The following is a 24,402-nucleotide window of genomic DNA, read 5'->3' as shown; positions in this document are numbered from 1 at the left end:
TAGGAGTCATTGTCAGAGCTATTGATATGCGTGGCTCTTTGTGTCCCGATGTTTAACAACGCCCGTCGCTAACAGAGCCATAGATATGAGTGGCTCTTTTGCGTACCGATGTTATGGCCGCGCCCGTCGCCATCGGAGCTATTGATTTGCATTTGTTTAGCAGCGACGGTCGATGGAGGGGGGGGGGGTTAGTTTCGACTTCATTGTTCAGTGGTCATGAGAGTCGTTGGAGCCGTTAGTGACCGACTGTTGTTCTTGGAGGCTAGGCTTCTTGAGTCTCCTGGGTAGAGATGAAAGGACAGCATTGTAAGTGGGAGATAGGTGGTGACGCAGACCTCCTCCTCTGTTGAGGGATGGTTTTTCCAGTTTCGCATAGATGGCTTCCTTCACCCCTCTTTCAAACCATCTATCTTCTCTGTCCAAAATGTGTACATTGCTGTCCTCGAAGGAGTGTGTCTTCTCCTTTAGGTGTAGATAGACTGCTGAGTCTTGTCCTGAGGAGTTTGGCCTTCTGTGTTGGGCCATCCGTTTGTGTAGTGGTTGTTTGGTTTCTCCTATGTATAGGTCAGTGCAATCCTCACTGCATTGTACGGCATACACCAGATTGCTTTTCCGGGTGTGTGGTACACGGTCTTTGGGATGAACCAGTCTTTGTCGGAGTGTGTTGCTGGATTTGAAGTATACCGGGATGCGGTGTTTGTTGAAAATTCTCCTGAGTTTCTCGGAGACCCCAGAAACATACGGGATGACTGTGCTATTCCTTCTGTTCCTTTTCTCCTCGTCGCTCACCTGGTTGGTCTTTTTGGAACGTGTTGCAGTTTTCACAAAGGTCCAACTGGGGTAGCCGCAGGTTTTTAAAGCTCCCCTCAGGTGTTTGTGTTCTTCTTGTAGGGCCTGGGTGCTGCTGGGCAGATTGTCAGCTCTGTGTTGCGAAGTTCTGATGACGCTCAGTTTGTGTTCCAGCGGGTGGTGTGAGTCGAAAGTAGATATTGGTCTGTGTGTGTAGGTTTCCTGTAAACCCCAATGTGGAGGATGGAGCATGGAGGCTACCGTCACCCAGCACCAACTTTGATGGCTCGGTCACATCATCAGGATGCCAAAGGAGCGCTTACCGCGTAAAGTGCTGTATGGCCAGCTAAATCTTGGCCGCCGCTTGGCAGGGGTTCAGAAAAACGGTACAAAGACCAACTGAAGACCATCATAAAAAAGTGCAGCCTGAACCCGAGCCAGCTGGAGGAAACTGCCGCCCAGCGCTCCATCTGGCGGCAGCTCTGTCAACAAGGGGTGCAAAAGCTCGAGAAGGACCGCAGTGATCGACGGACCAGGAGTCGTCTGAAGAGACATGAAGCCAGTACCACACCTACACCCCCAGGAAGTGATCTCCCCTGTTCTGTCTGTGGCAGACAGTGTGGATCGCGGATTGGGCTTTACAGCCATAAGAAGACTCACAAGTGACAGAGGCAGGATTGTCATCATCAGACACGACGGACAACCTTAAGCAATTAAGTAAGTAATATATGTATGTATGTATGTATGTATGTATATGTATGTACACTGCTCAAAAAAATAAAGGGAACACCTAAAAAACACAATATAGACCTCGATGAATGAAATATTTCAGCTGAAAATCTTTATTTATTAGACAGAGGAATGTGTTTAGAGCAAAATAACCTAAGAATGATCAATGGAAATCAAAATCATTAGCCCATTAAGGCCTGGATTCAGAATCATACTCAAAATCAAAGTGGAAAATGAGAACATAGGCTGATCCAACTTCTGTGGAAATTCTTCAAGACGATTCAAAATGAGGCTCAGTAGTGTGTGTGGCCTCCACGTGCCTGTATGCACTCCCTACAACGTCTGGGCATGCTCCTGATGAGACGACGGATGGTCTCCTGAGGGATCTCCTCCCAGCCCTGGATCAGGGCATCGGTCAACTCCTGGACAGTCTGTGGTGCGACATCGCGTTGGCGGATGGTACGAGACATGATGTCCCAGAGGTGCTCGATTGGTTTCAGGTCTGGGGAACGTGCAGGCCAGTCCATAGCATCAATGCCCTCGACATACAGGAACTGCTGACACACTCTGGCCACATGAGGACGAGCATTGTCATGCATGAGCAGGAACCCAGGGCCCACTGCACCAGCATATGGTCTGACAATGGGTCTGAGGATCTCATCCCGGTACCTAATGGCAGTCATGGTACCTCTGGCTAGCACGTAGAGGTCTGTGCGGCCCTCCAAGGATATGCCTCCCCAGACCATCACTGACCCACCGCCAAACCGGTCATGCTGGAGGATGTTGCAGGCAGCAGAACATTCTCCACAGCGTCTCCAGACTCTCTCACGTCTGTCACATGTGTTCAGTGTGAACCTGCTCTCATCTGTGAAGAGCACAGGGCGCCAATGGCGAATCTGCCAACCAAGATGTTCTCTGGCAAAGGTCAATCGGGCTGCACGGTGTTGGGCTGTGAGCACAGGCCCCAATTGTGGACGTCGGGCCCTCATACCATCCTCATGCATTCTGTTTCTCACTGTTTGAGCAGAAACCTGCACATTAGTGGCCTGTTGAAGGTCGTTTTGTAGGGCTCCGGCAGTGCTCCTCCTGTTCCTCCTTGCACAAAGGACCAGATAGCGGTCCTGCTGCGGGGTTGTTGTCCTCCTGCGGCCCCCTCCACGTCTCCTGGTGTACTGGCCTGTCTCCTGATACCTCCTCCATGCTCTGGATGCTGTGCTGGGAGACACATCAAATCTTCTTGCCACAGCACGCATTGATGTGCCATCCTGGATGAGCTGCACTACCTGAGCAACTTCTGTAGGTTGCAGATACCGCCTCATGCCACCTCTAGTGGTGAGGGCACTAGCAAAATGAAAAACTAACCAAAGATTGGCCAGAAAAGATGAGGACAGGCAAATGGTCTGTGGCCACCACCTGCAAATCCATTCCTTTTATAGGTGTTGTCTTGCAAATTGTCTAATTTCCACCTGGTGGAAATTAGACAATTTACCAACAGGTGAAATTGATTCACAAATCAGTGTTGCTTCCTAACTGGACAGGTTGATATCTCAAAAGTGTGATTGACTTGGAGCTACATTGCATTGCTTATGTGTTCCCTTTATTTTTTTGAGCAGTATATATATGTATATATGTGTATATATATACATGCTAATCAGATACACAAATAGGTATTGTAACTGTAATGGACTTTACAAGTACGTTTTACTACCCAGAAAAGGTTATGATATGAAGCAAAGTTCTATTAATCTACTAAATCTGCTCTTCGTGTACTATCAGTACTGCTGGTTTTCTATTCTGCCTGGTACATTCACCTGTTGTTCTGTTATTCCAGCCTCCAAACAGGGAGTTTTTAGGCACAACAGATGAATGTAAGTTACAATATGGCAGAAGAGAAAACCAGCAGTGGGCCTACTGGTGGCACTCCAGTACTAGATTGAGACCCACTGGTGCAGTACTTGGCTTTTGCAGAAGGGAGCAGCCTTCAGTCATCCACGTCCAGTGATCGTTCACACTCCAAACCAATAGATGGCGGAAGTGGTTATTAACGTTGGATTCTTACCGTCGTTAGAGAATACAAAAAATACATATACGCCCATTTTACTCGGACGAAGCGAGCCGTGCGTTGGTTTAAGAACAGAGTGAAGTGGACAAAGAGCTGCGATGGACGGGTAATTTTCATTTTTTAACAATGCTTTGGGTTGCATTTGTAATCTCTTGTGGAAGCAGTCGTTCGACGTGCATTAGGTTGTACGGTCTGTGTGCCTTTGGGCGCTTTAGTTATCCATATATTGGGCGATACGCTCGCTGTTGGCGCTGGCAGTGGCTATGATTAGCGCTAGGGTACAGCTAGCAGTGGTCAGTTTAAAACATGGAGTTGAAGTTTAAATTAATTTAGCGTAATGTTAAGCTTGAATTGTTTAAGTTTAGATGCCATTGGTCTGGCACGTTGAACCTACCAACAGGACTATAGCTAAAAATGTTCTGCTACGCGTTATCTCGCGTTGGCGTTGTCAGCCGGGGAGCCTAGCCTTGAGTCCGTCGCTCCTAATGCTGATGCGGGGCGCGCTTTTGTCTGAAGTTAGCTACCTGCTGTCTGCCGGCACTCACGTTGGCACAAGTGCCAACCGTGAACGCCGTTCCCAGGTCAAAGCTCAAGTAAAGAAGTGGTGTATTATAGTGTGGATCGTAGTGGCGGTGGAGGGGGACAGTCTTTGGTCAAACGCTCGCTAACCGCCTGAGATGCGCTGGCTAGCACTTGGGCTAATACAGGCAAATTGAGTGAAATCAGCATGGCGGCGTGTGATACAGTTAGGTGACATGATCTACGGTAACATAGCTGGGTCAAATGGCGCCGTTAATGGGCTTCACATCCACACACCAACTCGTTAGCAAACGCCAAGTGTAATCTGAATTTAATTACAATGCACGATTGGAATCGAGTGTAAACTTCCAAGTCCCAGGAAATTCCAGACTATTACCAATATTTTTGTCAAGTATTCCGTTTCCCCATTTTAAGATGACTGTCGAGTAATAACTGAAGTCTTGACCTTTCAAAGGAGGGCATCGCAAAACCAATGTAGTTCACATAGACAACTATACATCAAATATATATCAAGAAACTTTATAGCTATGCATGAATATGCATTAATTTGGTCTGGCCCACTACAAAAGACATTTTTACTTATACAGAATTTATAAATGGGGCTTTGTTAAAGTAATAAATCAGACCGCACTTTTGCGGCTAACTTTAAGGATGTTATCCAAGGAAAATGGAAAATTTCATGACAAATCTTGACATGCTGAATAGAGATTTTGCACAAACTACCTTGTTTATGCCATTTGCACAGTCTTACTCTGCATTTGCTTTGGATGTCTAGATAAAGCGCTATATAAATGTAATCCATTTTTATTATTATTTGCATAAACATAGACTAATACCTCAGTGCAATTTGGAAATCTTACGCAAAATTCCTGAGTTTGTTTTGCCTCTATGTAGACATCAGCAAAATTGTATAATCTTTCTTTTGTGTTGTTTTTGTCCTGTGTCATTTTTATATTCCCTACAATGACAGTGATATTGCGGTTGGTGTGAAGGTAAGCCAATTTAATTCCTCCATAAACGTCCATGCACAGTCATACACACATCATTGCATATCACATCAGGTTTTTCTTTGGCTGATGATTTGTTTTCTCCAAAGTTGTAGATTGACTGTACAGTGCAGTATGATTTGATGATAGGATTGGGAGGTTTGAATAAAGTAAATTTAAACACATGAGTGGCGGATTTAAAGTTTGTGGTTATGCTAAAATTGGGGGGGGGGTCAGTTGAGACTGAAGAAGTTGCTTAGAGGAGTGATGAAACGTTACTCTCAGTTAACGTGTCCAGATGAAGTGATTCAACTTTTTGGGATTTCCATACTTGGATTATTGAGCATGCATCAAGTAATATGTTGCTGCTCGTGGATACTACTGAAATGCGTCATTGCCAAAAAAATAAAAAAAAAAGTCCAATTCACAAACCCCAATGCTAATAGCCACACGCAGATAAAGTGAAACATATTAGCATCTTCAGATAATTGGTGGTAACTGAAGCGCATTCATAAGGGGTGTCACGCCCAGACTTTCCAGTGATCATGGCAGCGCTGATTGTAGCCAGGTAATTATTTCATATTAAAAATTAATTCGCGCTATTTAACTGTAATCAGGGTTTGGAAACTGCTGTCCAGTATAGCTGCTTTTTAAATGTAGTCCCGGTCCAGCCATATACAAGGTTTTAACCTTGTCTTGTTCTCTAGAGGTGGATTGAAGCTGTGTTGGTGAGTAGTAGAGGGATGTTGGTGAGGTTGTGGTAGTACTAGTGATGTAGTTAAAAGTCAAAAGAGTAAAATAAATGGCAAATGCTGAATAGGCTATTGGTTGTATTTCTTTTCCAGAGAAGCTCAGATGAGCTCAACATGTATGGTAGCAGCCCTAACTCTTTGACTGGTAAGTTCTAAACTTAAACAAAATTGAACTGATAAGCAAAACCTATCTAATTAATATGTATAGCTTAAGGTTTTTTTTTCTTTTTTGAAAAAGCCATTATTCTTAGCCATATTGGGGTTTTTGTTATTAAAAGGAGAAAATAGTAATTTGTTAACGATGGGAGCCGAATACTTGTTGTCACAGCATCAATATATCACAATGTCAACCGAAAATTTCAAGTGTTGATTCTAATGTCGGATTTAATGTGTGTAGCAAACGGTAGTGACAGTAAGAAACAGCGCTTGGATGAGTCTCCTCCATCTAGAGTTCTACACATCAGGAAACTTCCAAATGAAGTCTCAGAGACTGAGGTCATTGCGCTTGGGCTGCCCTTTGGAAAGGTCACCAACATACTGATGCTAAAGGGGAAGAACCAGGTAAAACCTATTGTCAGCCCCATGACAGTTAAAAAAAAAATTACATCACCAACATAATGATGCTAAAGGGGAAGAACCAGGTAGAACCTATTGTCAGCCCCAGGACAGTTAAAAAAAACATTTTACAATGACCTACCACAATGAAATGACTTGCATTTTACTCTACAATAACAAACATCCAGGGGGTTATTTCCCTCTATATGTGCAAAACAAAATTCATATTGTTACTTTATATGGCTAGGATGCGATTCAGTATGAATAATGCACTCAGTGATCTCGAGCAGCTAACACAAACATTACATTCCTATAAAGAGAAGGATATTATTTTTATTTTTATTAAAATCTTCCATGTGTGCTGCAGGCATTTCTGGAGTTGGGTACAGAGGAAGCAGCCATCACAATGGTCAACTATTACACAGCCGTCACACCCCAGGTTTGAGAATCCCCTGTCTGTATTTATAATAGACGTTACAATTTGTATGCCTCATAAATTAGTATTTTCAAACATTGCATTTACATGACATTATGATTATCTCCCCACAGGTCAGAAACACGCCTGTCTTTATACAGTACTCTAACCATAAGGCACTGAAGACTGACTCTGCTCTGAACCAGGTATATATACAGACAAACCCCCCCCCCCCCCAAAAAAAAGAAAACAAAACTAACATTAATTGTGCAGACAACTGTACACAGAAAGGCGGTCAGTTTTATTAGGCTGATTGTTCACGTACACACACTTAAAGGTATAGTAAATGTAACATAAATACATGCATGGATTAGTAGCTTGTAATGTTGATAGCCTATAGGTAAAGTTTCAGGCGAGTTTGACAATTAAGCGCAGGTTATACTTTCCGAGTATGCAAGGGTCAACATGACGTAAATTTCATCATCAGAGGGATGCGTGGACCCTACGCCTACCTCCAATTTTTTGTGGGCGCAATTATGCATGCACTGGTAAACAAAAATGGACGCCGACTTTGAAGAGAGGCTGTGTGAAGAGGTCCGTTGTTACCCTCATCTTTATAATTCGTCATTAAAACACTACAAAAATAACCAAATCTGCACAAGTTCCTGGAAGGAAATTGCCAAGACTTCGGGGAAAAAAGAAGGTGTGTCCTGACAGAAAATGGAAGTACTTGAGAGACAGATTCGTGAAGGCAAGAAAGAAGCTGAAGGGAAGAAGCAGTGCACCAGGCGTGAATGTTTGTGTTCCCACCATTGTTTCCCTTTTGATCTGGCTTTCTGAGTTCATTAAACACCGGGACACACACTCTAACTTTCCTCTGCCACCGCCACCAAAATCAACATTCAGTACACCATCCTCAGCATCAACAAGCATCCTGACTACCCCCACAAGATCTCGCAAACATAAAGTGCCTTCCACACCTGTTGAGGATACTATCTTCCACCGGCTACGGCAAATGGATCGATCCAAGGAAAAGTAGAGTGAAGAACATCATTTTGGTATGATGGTGGCGGACAAGCTCGCAAAACTTCCAGCACTTGAGTGCATGGAGACACAGTTTGCAATTCACCAGATGCAGGTGTTAGAAAAAGACAACCAGTAACAAACCTTAAGTGAATATTTTCGGTTTCTTTAGTTCTTTGATAGTAAAGTGAATAGCTTTGTGTTCTGGATTGTTGTGGACAAAACAAGACATTTGAGGATGTCACATTGGCCCTTGGGAAACAGTGATTTTTCACTAGTTTTCTGACATTTTTTGGACCAAAGAACTAATAACTTATTTGAAAATAACCAACAGACTAAACAATAATGTAAATAATCGTGTTAGCGTTAGTTTTTTTAACTTGTTTTTTTGAATAAAACTTTGAAGACTTAATGTGGTGTATATCTTCTTCTCAGTGGTCTTACAGGTCTTCAATGAAAAACAGTCAGAAGTTGTTAATCCCAAACAGCTGTTTATTAGCAGCTTAACTACAGAAATGTCATAAGCGATGCAGTTACTGTAATGCAAATACAACAAGAAATATACTGTGCCCTCCACTGATATTGGCCCGTTGTATGTATTTTATATAAATCAATATAAGTAACCACTTCATTTATCTGACAGCTTTAGTTACTACTTTACAAAGTACAATATTTCCCTCTGAAAAGTAGTGGAGTAGAAAGTAGCATGGGACAAAAATAAACAAGTATCTCAAAATTGTGCTTAAGAACAGTACATGAGTAAAAGTACTTCATTACATTCCATCACTGCTAGCCGAAAATAGCTAAGAGGGAAATGTTAATTATTGTAAAGAACCCCTCCAGACATGTATTATGACATACAAAGACACTCTGCTTGGAACAATATGTGTCTGATATGGTTTTTCCACAAAAAGTCTTATTGCCACTTTAAAATCACAAAAATTGCATCTTCCCCCTCATTAAACGTACCACAATCTATGACTGTGCATATATTTGTAATTTCAAGAGGTTTCACAGCTGGACACAAGATGTCTCCTACTTAAATGTAAAGTCCATTCTGAGTCTTTGTGCACTGGAGGCTTCAAGTTTCCACATCACACTATTACACTAAGTTGAATGTCAGACCAGAATAGACTTCAAAACTAGTTATGGGGTCAAAAAACATGCCTATAGGCAAAATCAGATTTTCAGTGAGGACATGGAAATATCCCCCCCTTGGCCGATGCCTTTAGGTCTCAAACTTTGTGACTACATCATTCTGCACAGTAAGCTCAAATATTCAACTGAAGGAGCCAGAAGAAAAACACAGTTTTGAGTAGAGGGGGACTTTAAATGTTCTGGAGACCCCTCCTAACTATGGGGTCTTGTCATGGAACCCGTCCCACTAGTGTTTGGGGAAAAAAGCCATGAAGTTGTAACTTGTGTTGTGCGCAACTCGTGTTGCTGTCCTAGCAGACAGCTGCCTTGACTCAAGGAGGTTGTTGTCACCTGCTACATGCCGCCTCCACTCGCCTGGCTGGATGTCTACATTTGCAGCATTGCTCTCGGTGAAGCTGGATGGGATATAGAGATCCAGATATCCCTGGATTTGCTGCATCAGTGTGAGTTAGGAAGCTGTGTAAGCCACACAGGCTTTCACAATGTGTACAACATTGTGTGGGCTTTAGTCAATTGGCTGGCCAAAAATCCTCCATCGGGATGCCATGATGCTGAATATGTTCTCAATGATCCTTCGGCCCCGAGAATGTCGGTAGTTGTATACCTGCTTTGCTGTTGTGAGGTTGGAACCTGTGGGATAAACAAACACAAGCATTCAAATTCAAAATCACCAGATTTAGAAATGTGTAGTTTTCACTGGACAGGAAGGGTGTGAAGAATTTCAATGTGAAAAGTAACTGTTAACTACTGCTGTCAGACAAATGCAGTAGAGTAAAAATTACAATATTTGCCTCTGAGATTTAGTGGAGTAGATGTATAAAGTTGCATAAAAAGGAAATAAACTACAAGTACCTTGAATTTGTATATAAAGGCAGCACTTGAGTAAATGTACTTAGTTACAGTCCACATTTATGAACACTATAACCAGATGCAACTATAGCATTTATTATTATTACTACAAAATATAATTTTATAATTCATTTGTAGAGTCGCTGCTCCTTTGCGTCGAAAGGAGCCACTTGAGGTGGTTCGGGCATCTGATTAGGATGCCTCCTGGGCGCCTTCCTTTGGAGATTTACCGGGCACGGCCAACTGGGAGGAGACCCCGGAGTAGACCCAGAGCTCGCTGGAAGGACTACATGTCCAATCTGGCCTGGGAACACCTTGGGATCCCCCATGAGGAGCTGGAGGGTGTTGCTGGGGAGAGGGACATCTGGAGTGCCCTACTTAGCTTGCTGCCACTGCGACCTGACCCCAGAGAAGCGGCTGATGATGAATGAATGAATTTGTAAATTCTGATAAAAAATATTTTACCTGGGAATGGGCACATAAGATTTGGGTGCAGTGGAAAAGCTGCATCGGCGACAAACACATGCAGGCTGGTGACATCTGTGCCTGGCAGCGTGGCTGGTTGTGACAGCTCCAAAGTCCTGTTCAGGAGCTTGGACCCAAAAATGCTTTCTTTGAAAATACCTCCGTCGCTTTCACGACTATTGGCCCCCATATCCACCACCGTGAAGCGGTAATGAGCGTCACATGCAGCCATCAGTACGAGTGAGTGACTCCCCTTGTAGTTAAAAAAAGTCACTACCTGAATTTGGGGGGGGCTCTGATGGTTACATGCTTCCCTTCGATGGCAACAGGACACAGTGGGAAGTTCCAGATTCACCAGAAATCCTGTGCAATGTCCCTCCACTGTGTCTGGGACGGGACGGGGACGAATTCAGGCTGCAGCGTGTCCCAAGTGGCCTTGCACACCTCGGGGATTATCTTGGATACAGTGCAGTTGCCCAGTCTGTAACTTGCAGCTACACTTCCCTGAGAAGATCCAGTGGCTAAATAGCGTGAAGTTACAGCTAATCTTTCCGCCAAATTGATTGGAGCTTGGTGTGTTCTCCAGTGTTGGATTCGTTAACCAATGCTGCGAGCCAGAAAATCAAATTTGTCAGCGGACACCCGAAAATACTGATGGTGCTTTTCCTCATCCGTTACACGATTTCCTACACCAACGTGCTGAACTCCCCTTCCTTGGTCCTGTTGTGATTGAGCGGCTGCACACACAATTTTCTTGCTTTCTGCTTTTTTCTTTTTTTCTCCAGTTGTGCTAAATACAACAAACAAAGCAGCTCTTCTTGCATGTATGTCGCCCTTTTGCCCGGGAATACGTAACTACTGCACATGTGCGAAACACGTACTCCAAGCGGACTCCAGTAAGTAGTATAAACAGAAATACTATGCGTTCAACGGAGTTCGCAGCTGTCCACGTACGCATCCGCTCCGGAGTATATCCAGGCCCATAATGAGAAAGTTGTGAGCGTTTTGTACTATTATTCTAATGCCACAAGGGGGCTGCCATGCTTCCTGCTGCATTTTGTTCCATAGGCTCAATGCTGAGAACTCCACTGGTGTCAGATGTTTAGTACAGAAAGGACAAAACATCATTGTAAGATGTCACCATCTTAACAATGCTGTGATTTCAAACATTCCCAAATCCTCTGTGAATAGTGCACATGGCCATTGAAACTGTAGTTAATGGTCAGGCCCATATTTACATATGAAACTGGTCATTATTTTTTATAAGGGTGCGGATACCTGCAGTTAGTTTAGGCTGAAGAGGTAATTTAGATGAGTGATGAAACGTATCTGTCAATAAACGTATCCAGATGAACTCATTCAACTTTATTTGGAAGGACAAAACACATAAGCTGAATTCAGTGTCGGCAGACTGTGTCCTTAAGTGCAGGAGGATAGCGTAAACAAAAAAAAGTTTGATTTAATGGCCTGAGGGCATGTGCTTTAAATCTTAATCGTTGTATGTAACACATACTATATCACATTGGAGCATTAATACATGTGAGCTGGGGGATTTCTTTTGAGTTCTTAATAGCTTCAGTGGTGGCACCCATGAACTCGGCAATTCTTCTTAAACAACTGACTTTTAGAGTTAGATATCTTAGTTGTATGTGCCGTTTATTTTCAATTATTAGCATGAATTGTTAATTTAGATCAAAATTTATTGTCCTATTTTTTTTAATGGGTTTACTTTTCAGCCCACATTTACACTTGCTCATAATCTTGCAACAAACATTTCCATTAATTGATTTTTGTTATTACTTTATAAAATTTCTTGTTTTTCCACGTTCTAAAGTTGCACTTTTCCATGGTACAATTGATGTGTTTGTTTTACCTCCCAGAGGGCCCAGGCAGTGCTGCAGGCAGTGTCAGCAGTTCAGGATGGAAGCTCGCCATCCTCTGACACTGGAGTTCTGGACTTGGCTCCTCCCCCAAGCCCTGTCCTTCGAATTATAATTGACAACATGTTCTATCCTGTGACACTGGATGTTCTACAACAGGTATAATTAGAAATTTGGGTCCTCTTACCCATAAAAAAATAACAATTGGCTTAGCTGCAAGGAAGAAAAAAAAGCTTGAAATATGCCAGCTAAAGAAACAAAGCAAATGAAAAACAGGTCACGAGACTTTACCACTTCTATCATGTCCACACCTCTCCTCACTTTTCTCACAGTGTTGTAGTGAATTTTGACAAGCAGCCGTGGGCAGACGTCTAGCAGCCTACGCACATACTCAAAGTACTATGCATTCAGTTATCAAAATATTCATCTTCAGTATAAGTTTCTATATATTAACAAAAATGGCTCCAACACTATCACTTGCTTAATACCTTGCAGGCGTGTGTGTGTGTTGTTCTCTTTAGCTGTATAGTTTATTTTGTTTGATGTTTAATGTCGAACCAATTAAATGCTCTCAAGCATTAGATATTAAGCAACTACACACAAAGAAGCCACAGCTTTTTCTTGCAATCATAAACCCCTGTGTCTCTGTCTGTATCTAAGGATCATTGGCATGTTTGAGTCGGTAAACAGTCTCAAATAACAAATGACTGATCTCTCTCTTTCTCTGTATCTTGACCCTGCCCTCCTTCCAGATTTTCAGTAAATTTGGAACTGTGTTGAAGATTATAACCTTCACAAAGAATAACCAGTTTCAGGCTCTGCTACAGTTCAGCGACCCTGTCAATGCTCAACAGGCTAAACTGGTAGGATCACATTAGACTTTACAATTACGATTCACGCAGGTTTTTCAGAATTCTTGGCATAAAGCAAAATTACCTTAGAAACAAAAAATCCAGACCTTTTTAATTCTCTCTCTTGACCTCTCCTGTCTCTGAACACTACATCCCTCTCCCTGCCCTCCTTTCCCTTCTATATCTTCCTCGTTCTTCTTCTCTAGTCATTGGATGGACAGAACATTTATAACTCTTGCTGTACTCTGCGGATAGACTTCAGTAAACTGGTCAGCCTTAATGTCAAGTACAACAACGATAAGAGCAGAGATTACACCAGACCTGACCTGCCCGCTGGAGATGGAGACATGAGCAGCAAGGATCACTCATCTTTACTGGGTAAGTACTCAGTTGTCTGTCTACATAGGACTCTACTCCTTCAGTAGCCCTGGGTCAGTAAAAAACAGGGCAACACACTTAAATAATGTCATACAATTATGATTAGAGATGCACTGATAGCGATTTTCTTGGCCGATTTCCCCCCCCCCCCCCCCCCGAGAACTATAATTGACAGCATACACAAACAACAAACATTTTTGTAACTTTTCTTTAATGGAAATTTCAATTGTATGTTCATAATAAAACATTGACTATTAAATCTAGGGTAGGCAATTCATTGTAGAAGCATTTTTTTATTTGTTCCTATTGTCTTTACCTACCGACAGCAATCGATAAATAAAATGCTCTGAAAAATAATAATAATTATTATTATTATAATAGCTTTATTTATCTAGTGCTTTTCAAAACAAAATTGTAACAGAGTTACCAAGTGCTTTACAAAAAAAAAAGAAAAAGATAGACAAACAATGAAAAAAAAATTTCAGAAAGTTTTAAAAGTTAAAACACCATTGGTAAGAAAATATAAAAGCAAGAGGAGCTACATATAAGGAAAAATAAAATGAGTACAATAAAAATAATCAAAAACTAAATCTCATGGCACTGCACCTGTTGCGGTGACAAGAAGCAGTAGTTGCGTTTGCTTTTGTCTTGTCTTTCAATGTGGATTTTCTTAATGCATCTGTCATGTTTTAACCTTTGTCATATGAATGGTGTTTTTTTTCGTCTTTTTTTTCTGTCTTTTACTATGTGGAGTCATCATGGATGTAATGAGTGTTTTGTTGATAGCTCTTGGGAGTGTTGTGAACGTTCAACAAAGCAACCAGCCTCACAGACACCATTATAATTGTGACTTTCTCATCCGATGTGGGAATTCTGTTGCTGGGACTGTACCCGACAGCATTCCGCTAGAGATTTTTAAACGTCGCGTTCATTCGAGATGGCAGACAGCGGTACAAGTTTAGGATGCATGGCCAGAAAGGAGGAGTGTGACAGAGGCTACATAGACTCGGGCTGCACTGCTTGCCACTTCCCTGTATTATCCTCGGAAGCGCGCAGTCACTGAGGAATAAAGTCGACGAGTTGCAAGCGATTGTTAAGTGCATACTGGTGTACAAGAACGCTTTTGTGATCGTATTGACTGAAACCTGGTTAACGGATTGTAATTTGAGCCAGGATTTCAAAATCAATTGCTTTGGTAAGCCCATCCAGCTTGACTGTAACACACAGCTGACCGACAAAGCACAGGGAGGGGGCACGTGCTTGTATGTTAATTCACGCTGGTGTAAGACACAGTAAGGTAATCTTATTTGTAGCCCTCATATCGAATGTTTGTCCATTTCATTGCGCCCGATCTACTTGCCATGAGAAATTTCACAAGTATTTATGACGGTGATTTATTTTCTTCCAACATGGTAGATGCAACATCCACCATTCCCCTGATGTCCCACATTTATACTCAGTGATTTTAACACTTGTAGTCTTAAGAAGCCCCTTGGTCATTTCTACCAGTATGTAAGCTGTCCAACAAGATATGATTAAGTGCTGGACTTGTTTTATGGCACCATAAAGGCAGCCTATAAATCTTTTGTAATAGCACCATTACACTCTTCTACCCATAACTATGTCCTCCTAGCCCTAGTCTAGAGAAAGAGAGGGAAAGTGCAAAAAGGTTGCTGTGTGGACAGAGGGTGCTATTCATGAACTGAGTGGCTGTTTTCACAGTGCCAACTGAGGAAAAAGTGGTGTTTAAACCTGATAAGTCTTCACTCCGTCCTGGCAGGGGAGTTAAATCGGTTTTACTTGAGATTTGATTCTCGTGATTTTAGTGATGAACTGGTCGACCTTAGAGTTGCTTCAGAGGGCAGTCCGGTCCAGATTGAGGAAATGGACGTCTAGACAATTCTTGGAACAGAGAGATGTGAGGAAAAGTCATGGGACTGACTGCATCAGCGGGCAACTGCTTAAAAACTGCTTTGTTCTTGTGTGGCATTTTCACATTTGTTTTCTGGCTCTCTATCATTTTCCTCATTACCTCTAAACTAACAGTGCACATTTTATTAAAAGATTCAGTTACCTCATTAGTTATGAAAGGTTTTGAACGAATCATGAAGAGGAGCTTACTGGCCCTGACACAGTGTAACTGTCCCACTGTAATTCGACTATCAGTCAAAGAAGGGGGTAGAGGATGCCACTGCTGCATTGCTGGATTTTATTGTTGGGCAGCTGGAGTGCAAAAAGACGCATGAACGCTTATGCTTTGTTGATTTCTCGTCAGCTTTCAACTGCATGCAGCCCCATATTCTAGCTCACAGGCTTTCTAAAATACTATCTGGCATTGACTTTGACACTCTATGCCAACTGGTCGACTTCATGATAGTAACGTCACAGAGAATTCATGTTAATGACACTGTCTGAAACCCTGATGTGTTATACAGGATCACCCTAGGGGTGCGTTTTGTCACCTTTATTTGTGCTCTACGCCAATGAGTGCCAGAATAAGTTTGAGTCAAGGTTCATAATCAAGTTTGCTGATGATTCGGTGATTGTCAGCCTCCCGCAAGACCATGGGGTGGGTCATGGTCCAGCCTTGGACAGTTTCTTCAAATGGTGTGATGACTCATACTTGCAACTCAACGTCTCCTAAGACAAAAGAGATGCTTATCGACTTTCGCTGAAACCCTCCTGTCACGGCACCAACTCTTATCAATGGCATAGCTGTGGAGACAGTAAGCCAATATACATAGGTAATAATAATAATTTTATTTATATAGCACCTTTCTAAAACAATGTTACAGTGCTTCACAAAAAAACCCCCCATAAAATCAGACAAGGCAGGAATAAGAGTAAGATCAAATAAGAGTAAAAATAAAAACAGTAAAAATAAAAACAAATATCAAACATTTGTAAAAGCTGTCATAAAAAGAAAAGTTTTAAGACGAGATTTAAAAGCAGCTAGAGACTTAGTTCGTCTTAGCACAGCAGGAAGAGAGTTACATAGTGTGGGGGCTCTAACAGCAAAAGCCCAATCACCCTTTGAAACCAACTGAGACCTGGGAATAACTAGCAGGGCTCCATTTGCAGACCTTAATGGTCGAGGGGGGACATACCAAGTCAATAAATCACAAATGTATAAAAGAGCAATACCATTTAAAGCCTTAAGCGTGAGCAGTAAAATTTTAAAATCAATTCGAAATATAACAGGGTGCCAGTGTAGGGAGGCAAGCACAGGAGTGATATGGTCATGCCTCCTTGTCCCTGTAATGAGCCGAGCAGCAGCATTTTGTACCAACTGCAGATGGTGGAGTGAGCCCCTGCTGATGCCAGAATAAAGTGCAATACAGAAGTCAAGTCGAGAAACGATAAAAGCATGTACAACCTTTTGCAAATCGGCAATTGATAAAAATGACCTAATTTTGGAGATTAGCTTGAGTTGGAAAAAGCATGACTGAACAACATGTTTAATTTGATTGTCAGAACTGAGGTTAGCATCAAATATTACCCCAAGGTTCCTAGCAGCCTGTTTAATACTACCTGACAGACCACCAAGATGAGTAGCAAACGAACTGATGGAATTTTCGGGACCAAACAGAATCTCCTCAGACTTACCATCATTAAATTTAAGAACATTTTGGACATCCAGGATTTAATGTCGGTGAGGCAAGCTGTGAGATTTAATAGGGCGCTAGGATCAGTGGGTTTTAGTGGCATCTATAACTGAGTGTCGTTAGCATAAAAATGGTAGAGCACATCGTGATTTTGAATGACCTGGCCAAGGGGCAGCATGTATATAGAGAAGAGAAGGGGGCCAAAAACTGAGCCTTGAGGGATACCACAACTCAACTGAGCCACTGAGGAGATAGAGGTACTAAGGCATCATCTGCAAAAATGCCAATCACAGCCTTTTTCTTGAGAAAGTTGAGAGGTGTTGATGTTGACAGATCGCTCTTGAAAATGTTTTATTCATCTTTTATCAAGTCAGTTTTAACTTTTGCAATGATTTGTTGGTTTGGCAACCTCAACATGGTTAACAAAAATAGGCTGGGAAAGATTGCTAAACTTTGTCCAAAGGCCATTTGCCCTAACTTGAATGATCTCGGCCATGTTTATCAAGTGAGAACCACTCAAGAGGGCAAAGGCCATTCTGGCCATTACATAGAAGCTGAGATAATTTGTTCCCTTGGCTGTTGGGCTTTTAAACAAGCTGTAGGCCTAGTTACTATTGCACACACACCTTAACAAAGACTGATGGACTCTGTGTTTTTATAGCTCATTGCAACTTTATTATGATGACATCTGCTGTATATGTATTTCTTTTTTTAAATGTATTTCATGATGTGTATTGGTTGTGTTGACTACTGTTTGCAAACCAAATTGCCCCTCGGAGACAATAAAGACAATCCAATCCAATAAATAGTAATAAAATATTAATGATAAATTCTGTCCACAAATCCTGAACAAAGACACTTATAAAAGTACGTTTTTAAGACGGATTTAATAAAGGATACGGAGCTCACCAGTCTGATCTTCTCAGGGAGGTTGTTCCAGAGTGTAGGGGCCCTTACAGAAAAAGCGCGGTCACCCTTGGTCCTCAGCCTAGACTGTGTAATGGCTATTAGATAAAATTGAACTGATCTTGGACTGTCCTGAACTGCAAAAAAAAAAAAAAAAAAAAAAAAACGACAACTGAGTTAATGTGCTTGTTTAAGTTGAGGAGGTTACAAAGATGACACTAAGATTTTTGCAGTTTGGGGCTGTATTTTGAGACAAAGAGCCCAGATATTTTGAAGTATTAGGATAAACTATCAGTACCAATGATAAGTACCTTAGTCTTATAAGTATTTAGATGAAGTTCTGGGCCATCCAGCATTTGAGGTCATGCATGTAGTCATGAAGTGTGTTAATTTGATTAAAATCATTAGGGTTATAAGGGAGTTACAATTGAGTGTCATCTGCATAGGAATGGAAACTCACTTTATGCTTGTGAGTGACATGCCCCAGGGGTTACATGTAGAGAGGGAACAAGAATGGTCCCAGGACAGACCCCTTGGGGGAACCCTGCAGGTCATCTTTACAGAGGAGGACTGACTTGCCAAGACCTAACCTAAAAGATCTATCTTGCAAGTATGAATAAAGCCACTTTAAAACTGAACCAGCGGTGCCAACCCAGTGTTTGAGATGTTCCAATAAAACAGAATGATCAACTGTGTCAAATGCAGCACTTGGATCTAACAAAACTAAAACTGAACATTTTCCAACATCAGCGGCAACCTGCACATCATTCATCACTTTGAGTGCAGTCTCTGTACTGTGGTTTGCCCTAAATCCTGACTAAAATGTCTGTTAATTTCTGTTTAAAAAAAACAACAACAATCAATTGTTGAGCAACAACTCGTCAAGAATCTTGGAAGTAAAGGGGAGTTAGGAAATTGGTCTGAAATTATCTAGCGAGTTAAAGTCTAAAGATTGTTTTTCAGAAGGGGTTGAATAATTGCATGAAGGGACAGAACCAGTAAATAGTGACATATTGATTATAGAGACAATGAAGGGGCTGACAGATCATATACTTATTTCAGAAATCTCACAGGCAGGATGTCAAGAGCACAAGAGAAGGGCTTCAGTTTATTAATCACCTCAGTGTCAAGAGTCAAAGAAGGTAGCAGTTTTAAAAGAAATTGCTGTGTACTGTGCAGGAGGGAGGGGGGGTGAATTCTGATGCTAGACATTTTGTTGACAAAGAAGATGAAAAATTCTTAACATTTTTCAGGGGAGGAGTCCATACTGACACTCGGAGGAGCCCCCGTGGCGTGGTTAATTACATTGACCAAAACCCTGGAGTTGTGTAGGATTCTTTTCAATAAGGTCCAAAAAATACCCTGCTCTGGCACTTTTAATCTTTGTATTAAACTCTCTCATAGTATCTTTTAAAACTTCAATGTGCACTGTTAGTTTAGAGGCTTGCCACTTCCGCTCTGCCCCACGACAGTCTCCTCAGGGCATGTATGCTGTCCGTTATCGACTTGAGCAAACTTTGGTCTTAGGTTTTGCTCCAAGGCTGAGCCACATCTCCTCCTCCAGGGTAGAGAGGCCCCCAGACCACGGAATAGTAGTATCATTGTGCTGGGCTAATGCTGTATGGTCGGGGGGGGGGGGGGGGGCAGGACAGGCTGGCACCCCTCTGATTGCTCAGGAAGTAATAAGTAGTAAGCTCATCCAATCATTTCATACGGATTCAATTTGTATCCATCCTGCCCCACAGGTTGCTTGTGGTTGTGTTGACTAGTTATCCATTCTCTGCCAGCCCCCCATAGAAGTGTTATATTTTCAAAAAATTAATAAGACCAACGTGAAATGGCTGCTTCACATGAGCAATATTAGTGTAACTACGATTCGTTGGAAAAAAAATGTTTTTGACATGGATAAGTTCTCAACTACGATACAAGTTTCACGAGTCTCGCTTTGACATTTCCTGGTTGTGCACATTGGAATTATGTGCCCATGCTCATCTGGTGGGATGGGCTTAGGGGGAGGGGGAGGGGGAGAGCTGCTAGAGGAGGGCTGTATTTTCAAATTCTGGTCTTTTTTTTTTTTTGTCTCTTCCAGAAAACTGCCTACCCCAGATTTAAGTAATGTTTACATTTTCTCCAAAATGGCACCAGGTTACAGGTCTTTCTCTCACTCAAACAAATTTCAAAATAAAAGTGCTCCAGGTTACTGGACAGTAAACGAAGTGAACCATCGTGTTAACCATGTGTTTTAATAAATGATCTGTTGTGTGTGCGACATGAACCATCGTGTGGCGCATGTGTGTAAAATTGACTGGCACAGAATCTGACATCTGAGACTGACTGGCCGGTCACTGGTCATGGCCAATCAAGCTGAAAATGAGCCGATTCCTGTCACCAGCCAATCGATCGGTGCATCTCTAATTATGATGAAGGCAGAGACTAACAGTTGGAAATAGTTTACTGTCTGTTTTCATCCCTCCATTCCATCCTTGCTTTTTATTCTATACCACTCATTTCTCCTCCACAGTCAGCTCGCATTAAGTTGGTAATATTCTAGTCAGCGCGGACCATGAAGTGTGATGTAATGCAATAGTACAACAGCAATAGGGATGATTAAACCAACTAGCCTCAAGGCTGTGAGGATTTTTTTTTTTTTTTACTGGGGAGCCATTTTATTTTCACTTTCACCATGTAAGCCCCATCTCCAACCAGGTTTTTCTTTATATTAAGCTCTGTACATTCCCCTGTTCATACTATAGAACCAGTCGTGTGTGTGTGCGGGGGGGGGAGGGGGGTGATAGATGCCCTTGTTTGCCTTTTGTTTTCCATGATTTTTTCCCCTCCCCCCTGCCAAGCCAAAATGCCTGTTTGAATTTCCTCTTTTATCTAATGGTATACATCTGCCAAGTCGAACATGTCTGTAACCTTGACTAGCATACGTAGTCTTTGCTAGTACGTTCTCCAGACTTTGAACCCCTTTATGTATGCAGTGGCATCCACACCTGCCAGAGACAGATTGCTTGCTTTAAGAGGTTTAAATGGCCTCAAAAGAAACCTTAAGTGATTTAAAGTCGTTTCTAGAATGCTTAAATGGAGACTATTGACACTAAAGGCCAGCAGATGGGCATCTTTTTGCAGGGATTATTGAGTGTGTCTCTGAGTTCATTGTAATGCCTTAGGTTAGAACAGGAGAAGCAGTACACACTGACCAACAAACTCCGTCGTATTCATAATGAATCCAAGAGCAAAACTACACTTCTTTACACTAAATACTTTTAATGAAATTGTATTTTGAGCTATTTATATATATCTAAAGACATATGGATCTCAAGCCATTTGTCGGAAGAGTTTGGTCAGGTTTTTCTGGTGTACCTGTCACTGTAGAGCCCGGGCGTGCTGGTGGCTCTCTGTAATAATGCTATGATGACATATTCAGCATTATAAAGATCTGAAAACTGAATTCACCAGGCCAGTTTCAGTGCATTCATGACTGGATAAGACCATTTTGATTTTCCCTGGCTTAGGATCAGTAGTGTGAACATACTGTGTACATAACTGCTATGAAGATAGTCTTTTGTACCATACTCAAGTTAAACAATCTAGTGTGTGATTTCTTAAAGTATATTTTGGGACCCAAAGTAAATTTTTTGCCCTACAACTTTAGGGTTTGTACATAGAAATAGTGAACCTTAGGTTTAATTAGGTTCCAGTGTGTAGTTGTTGCTTTACCTGGACCAAATTTCCTGTAACTTTTGCATTCATTGTTTAATCATCCTTGCCTCACAGCAAGAAGGTCCTGGGTTCGAGCCCCGGGGTTGTCCAACCTTGGGGGTCGTCCCGGGTCGTCCTCTGTGTGGAGTTTGCATGTTCTCCCCGTGTCTGCGTTGGCTTCCTCCGGGGGCTCCGGTTTCCCCCCACAGTCCAAAGACATGTAGGTCAGGTGAATCGGCCATACTAAATAAATTGTCCCAGTGCGTGCGTGCGTGGGTGGGTGGGTGGGCCCGCCCTGTGATGGTCTGGCAGCCTGTCCAGGGTGTCTCCCCGCCTGCCGCCCAATGACTGCTGGGATAGGCTCCAGCATCCCCGCAACCCTGAGTAGGATAAGCGGTTTGGATAATAGATGGATGGATGCTCAGTTGTGTAAACATAGCCATAATATTCTATTGTCTCTTAGTCCTGGTTAACTATGTTACCTATTTATACCAAGTAGTGCATTAAAACAAACATCGTTTGTTCAGTATGGGTGAGTTTTTATGCAGATATTAACTAGAGAGCAGCAGCTTCATACACATGTCATTTGGATGGATATTGAACGTTAAATTTATGTAGTTGTGATAATATTTGTTTCCCTATGTAATCTATTTCAAGTGTAAAATTAATTTTGTGGTTAAACATTCTCTTGACTCAGCTTAGTTGGGTTTCCTGTGATTGTTGTGTTCTTCATTGCCAGTTCAGGTTAGATATTTTGTGGTGTAAATCTAGATATTGTTGTCTTATAGGTACCCCATCCGGAGCTCTAACTTCCTACTCTAGTGGAGGAGGTTACTCGTCTTCTCTCTCCCTCTCGCAGGGTGGAGGTATCTATTCTTTCCTTTCCCCCCCTCTTTCTTTGTCTCCATTTTTTGTGTCCTGCTTCTACTATTGTTTCTTGTTGTCTTGTTATAGTTGCTATGTGCATGCTCCAGGGCAGGATGCTAGTCTGACTCTAAATAGGTTAACTTTAGCTTGACTGCATTAGTGGATGGTCGATACCCTAGATCAGCGCCTACTTTTTGCCATTTGCCATTATGCCTGCCAAACATGTTTTTTGGAACTCACAAGAACCCACAAACCTTATATGGATTTGGGTTGAGAATTTTCTTGGTATATCTGACTGGAAAATTCACAATATTCAGATGAATTTTAGGGTCAGTAGTGTGAACAGATTTGTGTGTACATTACAATCCTTCCAGGCTCGCAGGAAGAGTTAGGGATCACTGATTACCTTTTTTTTTTTTTGGAGTTGTTGCAAGTACAGCCTTCACAACTTGAGTCAGATGAATTTTCACCAGTGCAGTTATGGTAACATTAACACATTCTCATAGCGATGCATCGATTGCATTGCACAAAATGCAGCATAATGTTTTAAAAGGGCTTAGTAAATTTGATCAGGAATGTAGTTATCTTTAGAAAAATCTGCAGTCGCACAATTTCAGATTTCTTGAGCAGGCAGAGAGGAGAGTAAAGAATGGGTGCTCTGTGATTGTCATTTGATTGTTGATTTTTTTAATGATTGTCTGATGGGTTGACGCTTACATGCTTAACCATTGTTTTTGTGCCAATTTTTTGTTTTTTCTCCAATATACTGGCAATTGCCCATAAAATGAGTGCGTGACTTAATTTTTACAAAATGGAAGCTAATGGTGATCAGATAACACACAAGCTTGAATTCAGTAGGCCACAAGTATGTCCACATCTTATCGCAAAGTTCGACTGACACACAGCTCAGTGTACATAGACAGTGGGGACCGTCCATATTGCTGCATTAGATTTGCTTTTATAAGTTTTATAAAGAAATTTTCCCAAGTCAGTTTTGTAGCCTTTAACATTGACTTATAAGTGGGCAATTTTTAACTGATGAAAGAACACGGCAGCTATTATTTATGTTCAGTAAAGATCAGTGGAAATTACTCAACAGGACACCTAGACAAAGGCAATTCAAAACCAAACAATTGGGGAGCCAACAAATTCAGAAATGTTCTACTCCCTTGTGTGGCCACTCAGTCTTAAAAACTGGCCTATACATATACCCCACCCTTGTGCCATATTCCAGGGGTACAAATATTTTAATTCAGTCTCATAACATGGTGGGATACTCATTGTTAAAAACAGCTTTTGTTTCAATTGATTTAATCTTAACGACAAATTCAAGTTCTTTTTCTAGCATGTGAAATCTTTAATTTTTACATGGGTCATTGATATGAATTTTAATTGCAATTTATTTATCTGCTCATTATAGTTAAGTCGCTTAAGAATTTTAGAGACCTGTCATAACAATATCAATTTCTGGGTGTCCATGTCTCCTCTGGTTTCTTTAAGCTAGTCCAATGAAACCTAGTTTCTAAAATGTTCAATAAATCCACCAAATTTGATAAATGATGGCTGCCATTAACCAATGAACTTGACGTTGCTTGCCAAGCATGGAAAATTGGTCAAAGCAAATTAATATTGGTCCAGCATATTTGGTACATAGGTCAAAAACGGTTAGTTAACGCCTGAAAAAAGTTTAAAATATCAACATGACAGGCATTCGGGTAGCGTGGTGGTCTATTCTGTTGCCTACCAACACGGGGGATCACCAGTTCGAATCCCCGTGTTACCTCCAGCTTGATCGGACGTCCCTACAGACTCAATTGGCCATGTCTGTGAGTGGGAAGCTGGATGTGGGTATGTGTCCTGGTTGCTGCACTAGGGCCTCCTCTGGAT

The 24,402-nt window shown here is 41.8% G+C and overlaps 1 protein-coding gene across 2 annotated transcripts in view; it reads left to right on the top strand.

Moving 5' to 3' along the window:
- The first annotated feature begins 3,621 nt into the window (after positions 1 to 3,621).
- Positions 3,622 to 24,402, top strand: part of LOC130124557 (polypyrimidine tract-binding protein 2-like) — a 31,480-nt gene continuing 10,699 nt past the window's right edge. The window contains exons 1-10 of one of the 2 annotated variants that reach the window (XM_056293960.1): positions 3,622 to 3,686; positions 5,091 to 5,112; positions 5,952 to 6,003; positions 6,256 to 6,419; positions 6,781 to 6,852; positions 6,963 to 7,034; positions 12,204 to 12,362; positions 12,956 to 13,066; positions 13,261 to 13,432; positions 22,437 to 22,514. In XM_056293960.1, coding sequence (XP_056149935.1) covers positions 3,679 to 3,686; positions 5,091 to 5,112; positions 5,952 to 6,003; positions 6,256 to 6,419; positions 6,781 to 6,852; positions 6,963 to 7,034; positions 12,204 to 12,362; positions 12,956 to 13,066; positions 13,261 to 13,432; positions 22,437 to 22,514 — 910 coding nt within the window. In that variant the 5' untranslated portion in view covers positions 3,622 to 3,678. The remainder of the gene's footprint in view (positions 3,687 to 5,090; positions 5,113 to 5,951; positions 6,004 to 6,255; positions 6,420 to 6,780; positions 6,853 to 6,962; positions 7,035 to 12,203; positions 12,363 to 12,955; positions 13,067 to 13,260; positions 13,433 to 22,436; positions 22,515 to 24,402) is intronic. The other variant, XM_056293961.1, reaches the window with a different exon arrangement.

This window comes from Lampris incognitus, chromosome 14, assembly GCF_029633865.1.
Source record: "Lampris incognitus isolate fLamInc1 chromosome 14, fLamInc1.hap2, whole genome shotgun sequence".
NCBI lineage: Eukaryota > Metazoa > Chordata > Actinopteri > Lampriformes > Lampridae > Lampris > Lampris incognitus.
The sequence above is the reverse complement of the archived record's forward strand: the minus strand, read 5'-3'. Positions and strand labels throughout refer to the sequence as shown.